General features: G+C 44.0%; 1 protein-coding gene across 2 annotated transcripts; it reads left to right on the forward strand.

Annotated features, from left to right (window-relative positions):
* Positions 1 to 10,814: 10,814 nt before the first annotated feature.
* LOC107215931 (39S ribosomal protein L50, mitochondrial-like) lies at positions 10,815 to 12,191 on the forward strand. 2 transcript variants are annotated; one of them, XM_015652327.2, is made up of 2 exons: positions 10,815 to 10,949; positions 11,686 to 12,191. In XM_015652327.2, exons 1-2 carry the CDS (start codon positions 10,849 to 10,851, stop codon positions 12,080 to 12,082), a joined length of 498 nt encoding a protein of 165 aa, XP_015507813.1. In that variant the 5' UTR covers positions 10,815 to 10,848; the 3' UTR covers positions 12,083 to 12,191. The 2 variants fall into 2 exon arrangements, with proteins under 2 accessions (XP_015507813.1, XP_015507814.3); XM_015652328.3 differs by having other exon boundaries at positions 10,815 to 10,928.
* Positions 12,192 to 14,780: the final 2,589 nt, after the last annotated feature.

Genomic DNA, 14,780 nt, shown 5'->3' on the forward strand with positions numbered 1-14,780 from the left:
TGATGATTAAAACATCCCAAGGACCGTCCCCTGGTCCGTATTTTCCCACAGGTATTTGGTGAAAGCACTCATCTGAAAAGTCAGTTGATAATTGACTTACCAGCTGGTGCTGGGTTCCCACCTGAACTGCTCCATTTGTGGAGTCTGCTCCAGATGTGCTGATAGTTGTGGAGCTTTCAGAGCGGGTATCAGGTCGTCCCTCTACTCTGCGATGGTAGGCAGAGCGGGGCGGAATGGCTTCTGATTTAATGTCGTAGGGTGGGGTTCCACACTCAGCTGGAAGTTTCCTGGGCACTGCAGGTGAAATGGACATTGTTGGGGCCACAGAGAGTATCTTAGGGAGCCTGCAGGGGTGATTTGCCAGGGATAGTCCTTGAAAAAGTGTCTAGACTCTCCACAATTAAAACACATTGTCCCTTGCTACTGCTGCAAATGCCCCAGTCATTCCATTGATAATCTTCTTTGTCACTGCCTGTGCCACATTATTTTCAGATGACATGTGATGGGCATAGGCTTCAACCATTTGTTCAAGGTTGAGGGGGAGAGCTCTCAAAATAGTCTTGCACTGGGCATTTGTGTTGGCTATAGCCATTTTATTAAGTACCTCCTTTCATCCCTCTGGGCTCCCAATTTGTTTTTCCAGTGCTATTAAGTCTGGCGACAAATTTAATAAAACTCTCATCGAAGCCCTGCTTGATGGTAGCAAAGCTTTGTGTGGGGATAGAGTAATCAGGGGTGAGGACTTGTTCTGTTTTTGTGGCAGTAGCAACATCATTCAGCACTGGTTCTGGTAAGTTCTTTGCCTGGTCGTTTCATCTTAAAAGCTACCTTTTCCAGCCAACTGGTCGAAGGAAATGTTGGGCTGGTTTGCATCTTTGGCATAACTATCTGCCAAAGTTTTTAGGTGTCTCTTCCAATTCCTTTCCCACAGTATATACTTTGCTGGGGAAAGGAGGCAGTTCATGATATTTTTAATATCATGTGGCACCAGCATGTGCGTGGAGAAGGTAGCTTCCACCAAGTTTTTGATAAAATGTGAACCCTGCCCATGCTCCTTAGTCACCTTGCATAATTCCTTCAGTTCCTTGTAGGGAAGCAGCTCCTAGGTGTTATGTGTTCCAGCCCTCTTCCCCCGTTTGAAAACGACAGGGAAGGCAGAGATCCTATTAGTCAATTCCCAATCCCCCTCCTGGGGTGGCTTCCCTCTGGTGAACAAGTCTGAACAAAGGTCCACCAGTTTTCAGACCCAGAGTCAGTGCTCTCATCCTCTGAGGAGGATGGAAGGGGCCTTTCGGGCCTTTTCGGGCAAACCAGAGCCGCCGAGTGATGGGTGGCAGGGAGGCAAAGATGGCCTCCTTATGGTTGCCGCCATTTCCACTTCTGGTCCTGGTGACATGGGAACTGGAAGGGAGTTGGACTACTTGGGAGGAGCCAAGGCTGGAAAGAGAGGAGACTGAAGGAGGGACAAGCAACAGAAAGTGTACTCCTGATGGAAGGGGAGGATCCCAACGTGGTTACACCCATTGAAGCAGGGAGGAGCTGGGTGCAATGGAAAGTGCAGGAAAAGACAGAGCAGAGGAGGGGAAGTGGCCATTTTGTGGAGTGGGGGTGGGAAAAGTTGGACAAGGAGGGGACAACATGGCAGGACTGGCCATGTTGCTGATGCCATTTTGTGGGGCAAAACCAGAGGGGGAAGGAACTGGGTACAAGGGTGTTGTGATAAAGTTGTTAGAATGTTGTTAAGTTAGTTTATGTTAGTAGTTGATAGCTTGAAATATATATTTTCCCCTCTTTTAGTTGTGATCCCCCCCCCTCCCCGATTCTTTTTCTCCTAATTGTTTACCTGGCGTCAAGTTACCATGGTTGCTGAAGTTTTTCTCCTCGCTCCACTTCGAGAAGCTGGATTGAGTGGAGGGGAGACCCTGCTGGCATTTCCAGCTGCTTGAAGTTTCTTTAGCCCAGGAAAGCATGGGGCTGGGAGAAGAGAGACCCTTCTTTCCAACACAGAAGTTTGTAACTTTGTTTTTCCTGTCCCAGAATGCCTCTGAGCTATGGAAGCTGAGAGGGCATGCTTACCTTCCCTTCCCTTTCTTTCCCCCCTGTGTTGTCAGGAAAGCAGCCTCCCCCTTCTCTCCCCCTCTGCCCCTCTGTGGAGAACACTCCTACACCTTTGTGGGCATTTGAAGAAGTTGGTGTCTGCTATTTCTTATCTTAGCATGTGTAACCTTGACTTTTAGAAAGTTTGTAAGATGTACTAACTGAGAAAAATAATTGTTTCTCTCCCTGATGTTCCCTCCCTCCAAGAAACCCTGTTAAAAAGAGACCCCCGGCCCCCAAATCTTTGGTCTTTTGCCCTTTGGATTCCCCTTCACAGAAATAAGCTGTGGAATGCAAACCAGAGAGAGAGAGTCCCCCCCTGATTTCTTTGCTCGCTTGATAGACTCAAATTCTTGAAGAAAATAAGTGAACCCCACAAACATATGCTGTCTCGAAACCTGAGTGAAGAGAACCTTCATCACTGAGCTAGCCAGGCCACTCTTGGGAGGATCGAGTCACAAGGGCATGGGAAGGAGGCTGAGGGAGAGGTCCAGGGCAGCAGGGCCCTTGCTGTCCTGGCAAGGGTAGAGGGAGGATCAGGAAGTGTCAGGGAGTCAACAGCAGCCCTGTGCCATTTGGCAATGATTGCCTTCCCCTCTTCCTCAGGATGGGAAGAGGATTTGGGAACATGGAGAGAGGAAGGAGGGGAAAAGGATTTCAGCTGGGGACCTGAAACTTCTCCCAACACATTTCCTGAATCATTCCCCAAGTGATCTGCTGACTTAATGTTAAGGTGGAACAGAGGGATAAACTTAGAAACCAAAAAAAATCCCCATCAGCTAACACAAGGCTCACTCTTTGCCCATAACCAGCTGTAAAAGGTAAAACATAAAAGAAAAGGCCCAATTCAATACCACTTACACTTTTTTCAGCATGGGAAGCCTGTTGGGAAATGAAAACCTGCTGGGTGGGTGGTCACCCATCAACCAGTCCTCAGGGAGTCTTCCTTGCTCCCCAGATGGTGCTCAGAGGTTCACGGTTGCCCCTTGGATAGCCCTTGCTAAAACAGAAGGGGTGCTCCTCAGGGAAGTGACAAAACCCGAGGGCGACTTAATTCCTGCAGCATCAGCTGCAGGAGACACTTCTCCAGGGAACTGCTGGCAGCTGCCCCTGTTCAGGCGCCCCTTGTCATGGCCTGGGTGGTGGTCCAGGTGGACCTTCCCAGAGAAGCGTCCTTGGAAGGACACTCTGGGGTGCACAGGCACTCCCTGCCCTGCTGGGAGTAGTCTCAGCTCTGACCCCCAGAAAGGGCTGATGAGTGATTGCAGCTCTTTGGGCAACAGAGGAGAGACAGAGCCTTTGTATGGAGTTCATCAGGAGGCTTTATTCAGCTTCTTCCTCAGAGGGGTCCAGGGATGAAGAGCCAGGAAGTCAGAGGGAAAGCAGGGGTTTATATAGGAGGATCAGGAGTAGTCGGCTGAGGGGAAGGACCAATGGGGTACATATAATCTGTATGGGGTACATAAAATTTGCATGGGCTGCAAGGCATGCTGGGGGCAACTCCTTTTTGCTTGCCACAACTAGGCTGTTGGATAGGGTTTCTCCCCCAGAGGGAGCATAGCAAGCTGGAGTCTGAGGGCTTTCTCTGCAGGGGACAGCGTTCACCAGTCACCACACTTCATGACCAGTTGTCTATTTTTGTGACCATTTTGGGTTCATCTTGCGTGTAGCCCTGGCCAGGCTTTTGTGCTGCCTACAGTGTATCTTTTAAGGCCTTTTCATAACTACCTACTTTATTCTTAGCCCTGTCTAGCCTCTGTTCTAGGTCAGCCTTCTCTAGACATCAGTACAAATCCAGGATAGTGTTCTGCTCTTTCCATTTATTCTCATTCTTGAAAAGAAGCTCTCACAGCAAGAAATGAGACAAGCAATGGAAAAAGGAAGAAGGGAAAGCAAGCAAGAAAATGTACCCATGTAATGTTTTGATGTGGGGAAATGATTTATTCATTGTTCTCAAAGTTTTTTTTTGTTTGTCCAGTAGTAATTTGACATTTCAAAAGTCCAGGAGAGGTCAACAATTTCACTAAGCCTCATAGCTGAAAAATAAGAACGTGAATTTGAGGTATGCCTTCTAAACTAGAAGACAATTTTCATGGCACAAGAAGTGACAGAATTTAACTGTGAGACCAAATAATGTGCAGAGGGTCCAGGGCTTGAACTTGCCAGCGTGAGAGCTCCAGATAAACCAGCTGAGAACAAACTCCTTTGTGCAAGAAGCAGGTTAATAAATTCTTTATATCTTTCTGGGACAATTTTCTGAAATGCACAACTCACCTTCACAGCAGAGGTGCTCTGAGCCTACAGGGAGCTGCTCTGAGTTACTCAGGTACTTGCACGGTGCCCACCCTGCCAATGGGGCATGCCAGGAAAGGGCTCCTGCTGATAGCTTCTGATCTTCCACAACCAGATTGAGCCTTGTTTCTCTTTTCTGTGCTGCATGCTTTACAAGAAGTCAGAGAAGTTCACATCACCCTCAGAACAGAGAATAGGAGACGACTATGAATTCTTAATTCCTGTTGGATTTTGTTCTGCAGCTCAGGCTAAAAATGCAGTTTCAAACACTCCAAAGCCTTTTTCTGGTTTTTCTTTGAGGGGACTGGAACTGACTTGCCCCATCTCAGACTACAGAAATTAAAGGCATGGTATTAGCTCCCTGAGATGTGGCCTTAAGAGCTTGGTTTCTTTCACTTTAAACAAATATAATGACTATTTTTGAAACAAACAGCATGGAATTTCTTGGGTGTCTGTTCATTCCCCATACTGGGGGACTATTCTTCAATGCAGCAGCTGCTGCTTGCACAAGAGGAGTCTTTCTTGACGGGCCATCAGCAGGACACAAGGCTTTATTGTCCAGGTGGACTTATTGACTTAAACAAAAACTACATTTGTTTCTAAAGTATGTCCAAAATAAGCATGATGCCAGCAGAACAAAAGGCATAAACTGACAGGTCTCTACTAGATTAGAAAGTCAAGAGGATTTCTAACTCCATTTGAGTAGGCATCAGTATCTTAGTGAGAAGGCACTGCATTTCAAGAGAGAAAAGCCTCTTTCCTGTGGTGAGGAGCTGTGAATCACCAGATTGGGTATTTCAGCAGCAATTTTTCTGGATGCAGGCTGATTTTTTAAAAATTTTTAATAAAGTTATTTACAAGCAAACTTCCTACAAAATAAACAACCTTTTTATAAAAACTCTGTTAATAGTCTCTTCTTTCTGTGTCCCGCTGGTTTTTTTTCCTGATTGGCAGATCCATCTTTCCTTACCATATTTGACAGAGAAAGATACTCCCATGTTCATGCATTGGCATAGATGTAATAATTTTGATCCAACCCCACCCAAAGTAGGTCTTGTTAGACCAGGTTTCTCAGGCCCTTCTCCAGTCAAAATTGAGGCATTTTAACAGAGACCTGAGGTAAAATCAAGCTCTGAGTGGCAGAATTTAACTTTGGGTTACTTTTGTATAGAGAGGGTACGTATTTCACAAAAGTTTTACATTCACAAAATAAAAAGTAATTTTCTGTGAGAGACAGTTGTAGTTACAACCGTAGTTGTAGCTATTATGAAAGCATATGAAAGTTTCTCTCCCTAAGTCAGTTTTATTTTGTGTATTTTCACACCAGCTTTACAAACATTGTATCCAAATTTAGCAGATGGCAGGGCCCAACATGTGGCTCTGAATAATCTTCAGTAAAACACACACCTTCCGAAAATGCATAGAGAATTAGGTACTCTGTGGTCTGTGTTTCCTCACTGCATGTCTCCATTTGTCCCTTTATGGACTTTTTGATTTGGGTTCTTTTCCCTTTGAACTGAAGATTGATGAGACGGGAGGCAAGTTTTTTCTCTCGTTCGGCTTCAGTTTATTTTTTCTTATCAGCATTACAAGGTACAAGGAGCTATGTGCACTATGATAGTAAAGGGGTAAAATGGCTAACAAAGATCTTCTTCAAGGTCTTTTATATGTCCATTTACCCAATTAACAGGTGCCAACTAAGTTATTTTTATTAGTGACCCAATGACCCAACACCTGTGTGCTGCACTGCGGCATTTTCTACCCAATCACCTACTACTACCCAAAAACCCCTAGGAAAGAACATGAAGAAGAAAGAAGAAGGACAAGAGACAACACCCTAAATCCTCCATCTTGTCCCCTGCTCTCTAAACTACCTTAAACTCTAAACCTCAACCCATTCACGCAGTGATTCAAAAAACTTTCTAATTCACACATTTACATTTTCAATTTTTTCTACTTACTCTAACTGTTGTCTCCATGGTGCTGTGTGAGATTCAGTGCTTTTTTGGGTGTCAGAGTTAGGCATTACAGATAAAGGTATATACCTTGCATCTCTGACCCCAACATCCATTCTGGAGTAACTTCATGTTCACTGATTATCTGTTCAGCTAGCTTTGGGAGCCATCAGCCAGTTTATCCACATATCTACAGGCTAAGGATCAGCAACATCAATGTCCCTTCCCATGACTTTGCTCTTCATGGCGCACAAGGAATGCCATGTTGGTGGCTAGGAGGGTAGGAACAACAGTGAGTTTTAAATGCTGATGAAGAGTTACATTTTATTGTTCTGTTTGTAAGCCTCCAGGCAGCTGTGACTACCTTCTCCTAGAATTTCTGTTTTGGTGTCCAGTGTTCTTGGACAGAAACCACATCTACAAATAGTCCTTTCAGCAAGCTGGTCCAGTTCAGACATCTATTGTGGTTTGTATTTTGCAAACTTAATGCAAATATTAACATGCAGCACCTAATTGTGCCTTTTGGGGGTGTTGGGGAAGATGAAACAGGGAAACCTCTATGAATATGATTGTCTAGCAAAAGATTCTGAAAATATGAAACCTAGGATCGAAACAGAAATGAAAAACTAGCTTTGAGCTATAGGATACTGAGTGCTAGTTACTATATAATCAAAGAACAATAGCCTAGCCAGCTGAAGGAGAATCCCTGTTGATTGAACAATACCCTTCTGTTGACAGAGAGTTCAAAGGTCAAGCAGCAAGAGAAGAATTTGAAAGGTAGATTTTAGAGTTTAAAATGTAACATTGTATGGTAATGTAGTAGTTCTTATAGGCTATATGTAAATTCTATAGAATGTGTGTCATGTAGTGGTTGGTTACTGGGAATTAGAATATTCACTATAGAAAAAGATAGAGTAACAAGAACTTCACTCTCTTAACTCATGCTCTCTTAATTTTGCCCTCTCTTACTTTTACCTGCTCTTACCCTCTCATAACTTCTTACGTTCTCTTAAGCTCTGCTCTTATTTCTCATATTCCCTGCTCTTACCCCCTCTGGCCCCTCTTTCTCTACCCCCCTCATTACCTTCAGCCCACATGCTCTCAGCCTCATCTTTCCACTCTCTCTCTCCCTCTTTGAGCATGTTTATGCTGCAGCTGGCAGCATAAACTGTTCCCTTCCTCCCTCTACCTAAATAATAAACTGCTTATACCTGAACAACCTGACCCTGGAGAAGTCTCTCACCACAAGCATGTTTTGTGCATCAGATAAGCAGATAATAAACATAATAATAAACAGTTAAATATCTCCCTTTATAGAAGCCAAGTGTTTGCCTTCTTGCTGTTAAAAACACATGTTAGGCTAGCTATTTGGTTAAATGTAATAAATGCCCTACATTCCCCTCATGCTGCTAGTTTATTCCTTTGATTATTTAAGGACATGCAAAACCACTACTAGCCTATTTTTTAGAGGTGCAAGTACCGCAAGAGTATGATTCTGTGTGATGGAAGTATGTACTCTTTTCCAGTGTTATTTTAATATCACTGTAATTCCTGCACAGTATGATCAGTGGAATGGGCCTGCATACTAGCACCTTACAGTGACATCATCTACAGAGACTACTTATTCCATACCTTTTCCTGAAAAGGCTCCCCTTCCTAAATTAAGTGGAAAAGATGAGCATCATATCCATTCACCTTTTTAGCTCTGTGTCCCCAAAATCTCTCCTATGACCTGTAATCCTATGCTTATGTGCCATTCTAGAAAGGCTAGTATTTTTTTTACAATGGTTGGGTTAATTGTCATACATACAATCTCATACATTTTTGCGGTATCTCTTCTACTTGCAGAAATTGATTCAATCTTCTTGCAATCTTCAAAGCTCCGTTTGTTCTTGCCAAGGCATCCTGATTATCAGATCTCTTATGATAATCAGGTCCAAAGTACTCTCTGTCTTTGCAATGTACTGTGGAGTTTGCCTTCCTGCTAAGATGGGAGAAATGGAATGTGAAGCAAACACGGTAAAGCAGGGGAGGCTTTATGTCCATGTTACGTGCCACAGCTTCCTTTAGCAAAAGAAAAATGGATCAGGAAGGGCAACATGAAAGAAAAAAGAGGAGCACAAGAGCAAGGCCTTTGATTAGACTGCATTGTCAGCTCCTTCAGAGGTTTCTCTCCTGACTGTCAGGCTGGCAGGTTCCCATGATTTCCTATGGGCACTGACCTTGCCATGCAGCTCCAAGAGAGGCTCAAGGAGAAAGTGCCCTAAGAAAGAGAGTGTTGTGGAGAGAGGAGAAATCAGGTGTCTCACCTGTCCATGTAAAGGCCAAAGGGTCACTGCAGGAGCCAAACAAACGGAGAAACTACGTCATTCTTCAGGCAAACACTGAGTCTCTGTGGTAAAAATATGCCAACGTCCAAGAGGACAGAGGGTGCTGTTCCTGAGGGTATGATGTTTGTCCAACAGTCCTTGTGCTATACTTCCCTCCAGGAGTACTACCCTGCAGGATGGGGAGAAAGAAAATAAAGCAAATAATCAAGTCTATAGGCCTAGACTTGGTGAATGATTTTAGTGTGGATTCATATAAACTGCAATGTTGATACACCATCAACTGATGTTTATACAGCATCAGTATTTTTCACTGAAAATGTTTGCTAAGCAACTGGTACCTATATAACTCAGATCAAAGTTACATATATAAGGTGCTTATATAGCTTGAGTTGTAAGATATAAATATACTCTATCTATAAACCTATAGTTTATCTATATAAACTGATATCAATATAACCTAAATCATGACTTTTTATATATCTATATAAGCTGATATCTATATAACCTGAATAATAGCTTTTTATTATTTAACCTGTATAACCTGAGTCATAACTTTTTATACCTATTTTACCTGATATAAAGAACTTTTTATATGATGTAATGGCTAGTACATAGTCAACTAGTTGCTTAATGCTGAATAGACAAAAAAAACCAAAACAAAAACAAAAACAAACAAAAAAACCACCTCAACAGGTGGACAGCTTTAGAGATAGATAAGCTGTAGTGTCTGGGCTCCCTTAGAATGAATTGGAAGATAAAGACAAACAGTTAAGAAAAAGGACAAGGTTATCAGACACAGAAAGAACAAGTTGTGGTCAGTAAAAGAACATAAAATAAGAACTAACAGGATGAGAAAAAAAAAAAAAATTAAATAAATTGTGGTCCGGTATACGCCAATGTAGTTATCCACTTATGTGCTTATTAAAGTGTATGAGCAATACATGCAGCCAATTGTAGGGGAGATAATTACGTGTATAGATTTGTATACAGTATAAATGTAACCCAACTTAGAAAATAAACAAATGATCTGATCATCATATTGGTGCTGTGTCGTTCCTGTTCCCTCATGAAGAAATGAAGACCCCAGCAATAAGTATAGTACTAATGAGAAATTGGCAAGTGCAAAGCAAATTAACCACAAAACAAAGAATTTAGGCTGGTTAAGACCAGACAGACCAAGGATGCACATGTTCCAAAGCTGAAAGTTCAGATGCAAAGAGGACTTTGGAAGCCTTCACAAATGACCCCCGAAGACTCCTGAACTGAGGAGGTGCAAGCACAGTGCAGTAGAACTATCCAATAACCATGAGATCACACTACATTAGTTTTGGAGTGTATGTGATGATGTTGTAGTGACATAGTGATACTACGTGATACTTACTCTATTGTAAAAAAACCACAGCACTTGACAAAGGTGGGTGAGTTAGGAGGAGAAATCCCCTCATCTCCAGCACAGCAACAAACAAATACCTGCTCTACAGACATCAGTCTATGGGGATTTTTTTCCAGCCTATCTTTTGTGCATCACAACAGAGAAGTTTGCATGCCACTGGAAGACTGGTGGGTATCCCAGTGGGATTTTTTGGGAGAAAATTTGGTTCGCAGCTGTTCACTTCAATGTGGATATCTTTGGTCTGACAACTGTTATTTTCACAGGACATCAAAACTTGCTCTTTCATTTTACCTGATACTGTATCATATTTTGCCTTTCCATGTACCAACTGGAAAATACGTTTCCATGATAGATTAGTGTAATACTTAGGAAGTCAATGAAATGTCATCAGCCTGACAGAGCTCAAGAAGCATTTGGACGATACTCTCGAGCACATGGTGACTTTTGGGAATGGTGCTGTGCAGGGCCAGGAGTGGGACTTGATGGTCCTGATGAGTCCCTTACAAGTCAGCACATTCTGAGCTTTCCAACACCTGGACATCACTTACAGGTTGTTGCCTGCTTGATTAAATCTCCCTTCCTGTCGATTAGGCCTGAAAGCACACAAAGAGCAAACATCCAAGAACGCCTTTTCCTCAGGTAATTTTCACACATTCAGTTTCCCCTCAGCGAGGGGGCTGGCTTGAGGGGACGGACTACATTTCCCATGAGGCTTTGCGGGAGCGCGGCAGAAATGCGTCACCCACGGTGGCCGCGGCAAGGCGCCCGGCTCGTCCCCAGCATGGCGGCGGTGCGGGTGGCGGCCTGGCGGAGGTCTGGGCTCTGCCCCGCGGGGCTCAGGGCGTTTTGGAGCGGCCGCAGGTACCCGCAGAGCACAGGATGGTGGGTGGCTTCTGGCCTTCTCCGCATGCTGTGCCTTCACTGGGCCGTGGCCCTCTGGAGGTCACTTAGCCCGACTGAACAAGTCCCTCAGGATTTGTGCAGACGGCTTTGGGATGTCCCTAGGGAAGGAGACTCCACAGGTTCTCTGGGCAACCAGCGCCCACCGAGGTGCACTGCTGGCGGGCGGGTGCAGTGGTTCAGTTTTGGAGCCTTTAGAGCTGTTACTGCTTTTGTTAGGAGTGGGAAGAGAGGGATTTCACGGGAATGAAAAATTGTTCCATTCTAACATTTTATGTGAAACCACGCATGGATTTTTGCCTAGATTGTGGCATATGAGAAGGTAAAATTTTTAACTTAAAAACTAGTGGTTTTGGGTTTTTTTCACATAGGCATTGATTTTGTTCTGTACTAGTGGTTATTTTCTGTTATGCTTTTTATTCATAGCAAACTAGAAAATGGAGCTGTAGCAGAAACCAAGTAACTAATCTTGTTAAGATGCTGTTTTCACTCAGACCAATGAATTAAGGTGGGTGGGTGATTGCTCTGCAGAGGCAGCCTGTGTGGGGAGCAGCACCTGGGGAAAGCCTGTGCACTTCTGGATAACAGATCTGATGGTCCATGAGATGTGTGAATTGTCTGGATTGACCCTGGTTTAAAACACCACAAATACAAAAATGCTCTGACTCTGTCTTGAGTAGCCCAGAGGCTGAAAATATTTCTGTTCTGGTGCCATCAGGAAGGAGGAAAGAGAAGTGGAAGCAGACCGAGCAGTTCCTGAGAAGGAAGAGAGGAGTGAGCCCAGCTTGATCTGTCCCCCACCACGCAGCCGGAGTTACCTCCCCCCCAAGGACCTGCAGAGCCGCCTCGAGTCCCATGTCAGGGAAGTCTTTGGGCCCTCTCTTCCTGAGGACTGGCAGCAGACTCCCCTGCAGGAGAACAGGCTGAAGCATCGCCTGCTGGCCCGGCTGGCAGCAGAGCTGGGACATGCTGTCCCCAACTCCCAGCTGCACCAGATGCGCCGTGCTGGGGACGTGCTGGGTTTCTATTGCACCCCCGTGAAAGATGGGACCAAAATTGATGAACTCACAGCTGCAGAGCTTCCCCCAAACCTGAAAATCATCTGGCAGCAGTGAGTCCCCCCACAGAGCATTCCTGTGCCTGGCTTGTGCTGCAGGCAGCAGCAGAGCCCTCTGGTTGGGGTGAGATCTGTGAATTTCACTAATAAAGGTTCACTGAGCTGTACTTGGGTTTGGCTGTTCCTGTTCTGCTCTATTTTCCCTGCAGACCAGTTCTTGCGAGGAAGAGGTGCAGCATGGGCACTGCCAGCTGCCCCCTTCACTTTCCCTGCTGCTGGGCACTGACAGGATCCAGGGGGATCAGGACAGGACAAGGGGCCACCTCCACAGTTCCTACTCTGCACCTCTGTGCTGGTTTTGGCTGGGGTAGAGTTATTTTTGTTCCTAGGGGCTGTTGTGGGGGTGTGTTTTTGATCTGTGCTGAACTCAGGGCTGATAGTACTGAGATGTTTTTGCTGTTGCTAAGCAGGGCTTGCACTGAGCCAAGGCCTTTCCTGCTTATGTTACTGCCACACTGGTGAGGGGATTGGGGGTGCATGGAAAGGGACACAGCCAGGACAGGTGACCCAAGGTGCTCCAGGGGATATTCCAGACCATGTGGCAACAGACTGAGTGTTTAAAATGCAGAAGAAGGAAGCTGGGGACATTTGGAGTGATGGCATTTGTCCTCCCAAGACACTGATGTGTGATGCTGGAGGTGCTGAACACCAGCCCAACCATGGGAAGCAGGGTATTCCTTATTTTGCTTTGCTTGTGTGTGTGGCCTTTCCTTCCCCTATAAAACTGTCCTTATCCCAATGCATGAGTTTTCCAGCTTTTACCCTTCGGATTCTCAGGACCATGACAGTGTTCTCCCCACTGCTCACACTGTGGCTCACACAGATCTCCTGCTTTCCTTCCATTTCACTACTGTGAAAGCCAGTGCCTATGTGGCCACTCCTGGGATGTACTTGGCAAGCATTGGAACACAGATGCCAAGCTCTGGAATACTTTTTCCCAGACTGATGGATGACACTGTAGCTGTCTGCCTGGCTGGATTTCTTAATACTGCTCCCAGTTGGCCCGAATCTGGCTGTTAAAATACCGAAGGAGCTGCCAACAGGACTGATGTGAGGATTCGTCTGGGTTACCTGTGTCAGCCTTCAGGATGGTGTCATTTTTCAACTTCCCTTTTTCAAAAGGAAAAAAATAACCCCAAAACATGAAAATTTGTTCAATTGACCTGTTTCATATCTCACTGTATGTCAACAAGAGCTTTCATGGAATGAAACACTCAACATAGTTAAAATTCATGTTTTCTTTCCAGAGTATGAAGCTTGGCAGGTTTTATAACACACAATTCAGTTGAGTTTTATTTCTGTTTTTACATATATTTACTTTCACTTAGAAACATCAGAACACTGCTTAATTGCAGTATAGTGTAGCCTAACTAATCCATGAATTTGTGGAACATGCCACCAGACTTTACAACTTTACATCCCTGAACTGTGGATCAGATTTGGTACATCCTCCTTAAGCATCCAGACAGTTTCTATTTTAAGGAAAAAGTAACCATTCAATTACTTTCTCTGGAGATCAGCTGTCTGCTTTTACCACTCAGCATTCACATAATGTTGCCCTCTTCCAGGCCAAGTCAGAAATTTTAAATCAAAGTGCTGTCTTTGGTATGAAGTGGTGGAGTTTGGTTTTAATTATTTTCCTTTTTTGTTGTGTGGTTTTTTTCCCTTTCGTTTTGGGTTTTTTTTGTTTAGTTTTGTTGGTTTTTCGTACAGTCACACAAAGCAAAACAAGTGTTCATGAAATTCTGAAAGAAAACAAGGTAGGTATTTCACTTAGCATTTTCTATTTCTAGAATGCTGTCAGTAAGGCTGACTGTAATGATTGGATCTCCCTGGAGATTTCACACTCTTAGAAAAAGACAGATCTCTGTAGAATAATTAATATCTACACAACTGTGTATTCTTTGGGACTCTTTCTACTTCTCTTGGAAAAAATGGAATAGTGAAATATCAGGAACACAGAACTAACTGGTTCTTCAGGCAGTCAGATTATAAAGGACAATCTAGACAAAAGTAATAAATTCATAATGGAAAAGGACACCAAGCCTCACATCTTCATTTCCCTGTCTCCTGAAGCTGGAAGTTTCTCTTCTTTCTTCCCCTGCTGACCAGGTAGCAAAATCTGTTCCAGGAACAGTGACAGGATCTTTTCAGTTCACAGGTCTAGAATCAGAGGAAGGCAGGAAAGCCAAAGGTTCTTAAAAAGAACAAACAGTAAAGGATAGGAAACAATGGTCTTCATTTGCTACTAGGAGTGCCTGAAAAAGGTGAATGCTTGTTTTGTGTCAGCTTGGTGAGGAATTGTGCCAAAATCAAAGTACATTGAAGGATACATTGAAGTTCAGCCTATTTCCTGCTGTGTGTCCATGAAATGGGCTCATGTGAGAGTACTGACCATGGCAATGGCAGGCAGATAAAGTCAGAGGTAAAATTAACTTTGCCTGTAATCTGTAACCATTATAGAGTCCCTAAGATTTACAAACCACAATAAAGGATGGAAATGTAATAAGCAAATATATGATCTACAAGGTAACGTATAGTAGTACATCGTCTACAATACACTATATTGTCTATACTATACAGTATAGTAATATATATTCTACAATGCAAGAGTCAGAGATCACAGATAAAAAATATGGGTCTTTGTTCACAAGGTGTGCACCTGATGTGGCTGTCTTCTGTTCTTTGGATTGGTT

This window comes from Parus major, chromosome Z (genome assembly GCF_001522545.3).
Source record: "Parus major isolate Abel chromosome Z, Parus_major1.1, whole genome shotgun sequence".
NCBI classification, from domain to species: Eukaryota; Metazoa; Chordata; class Aves; order Passeriformes; family Paridae; genus Parus; species Parus major.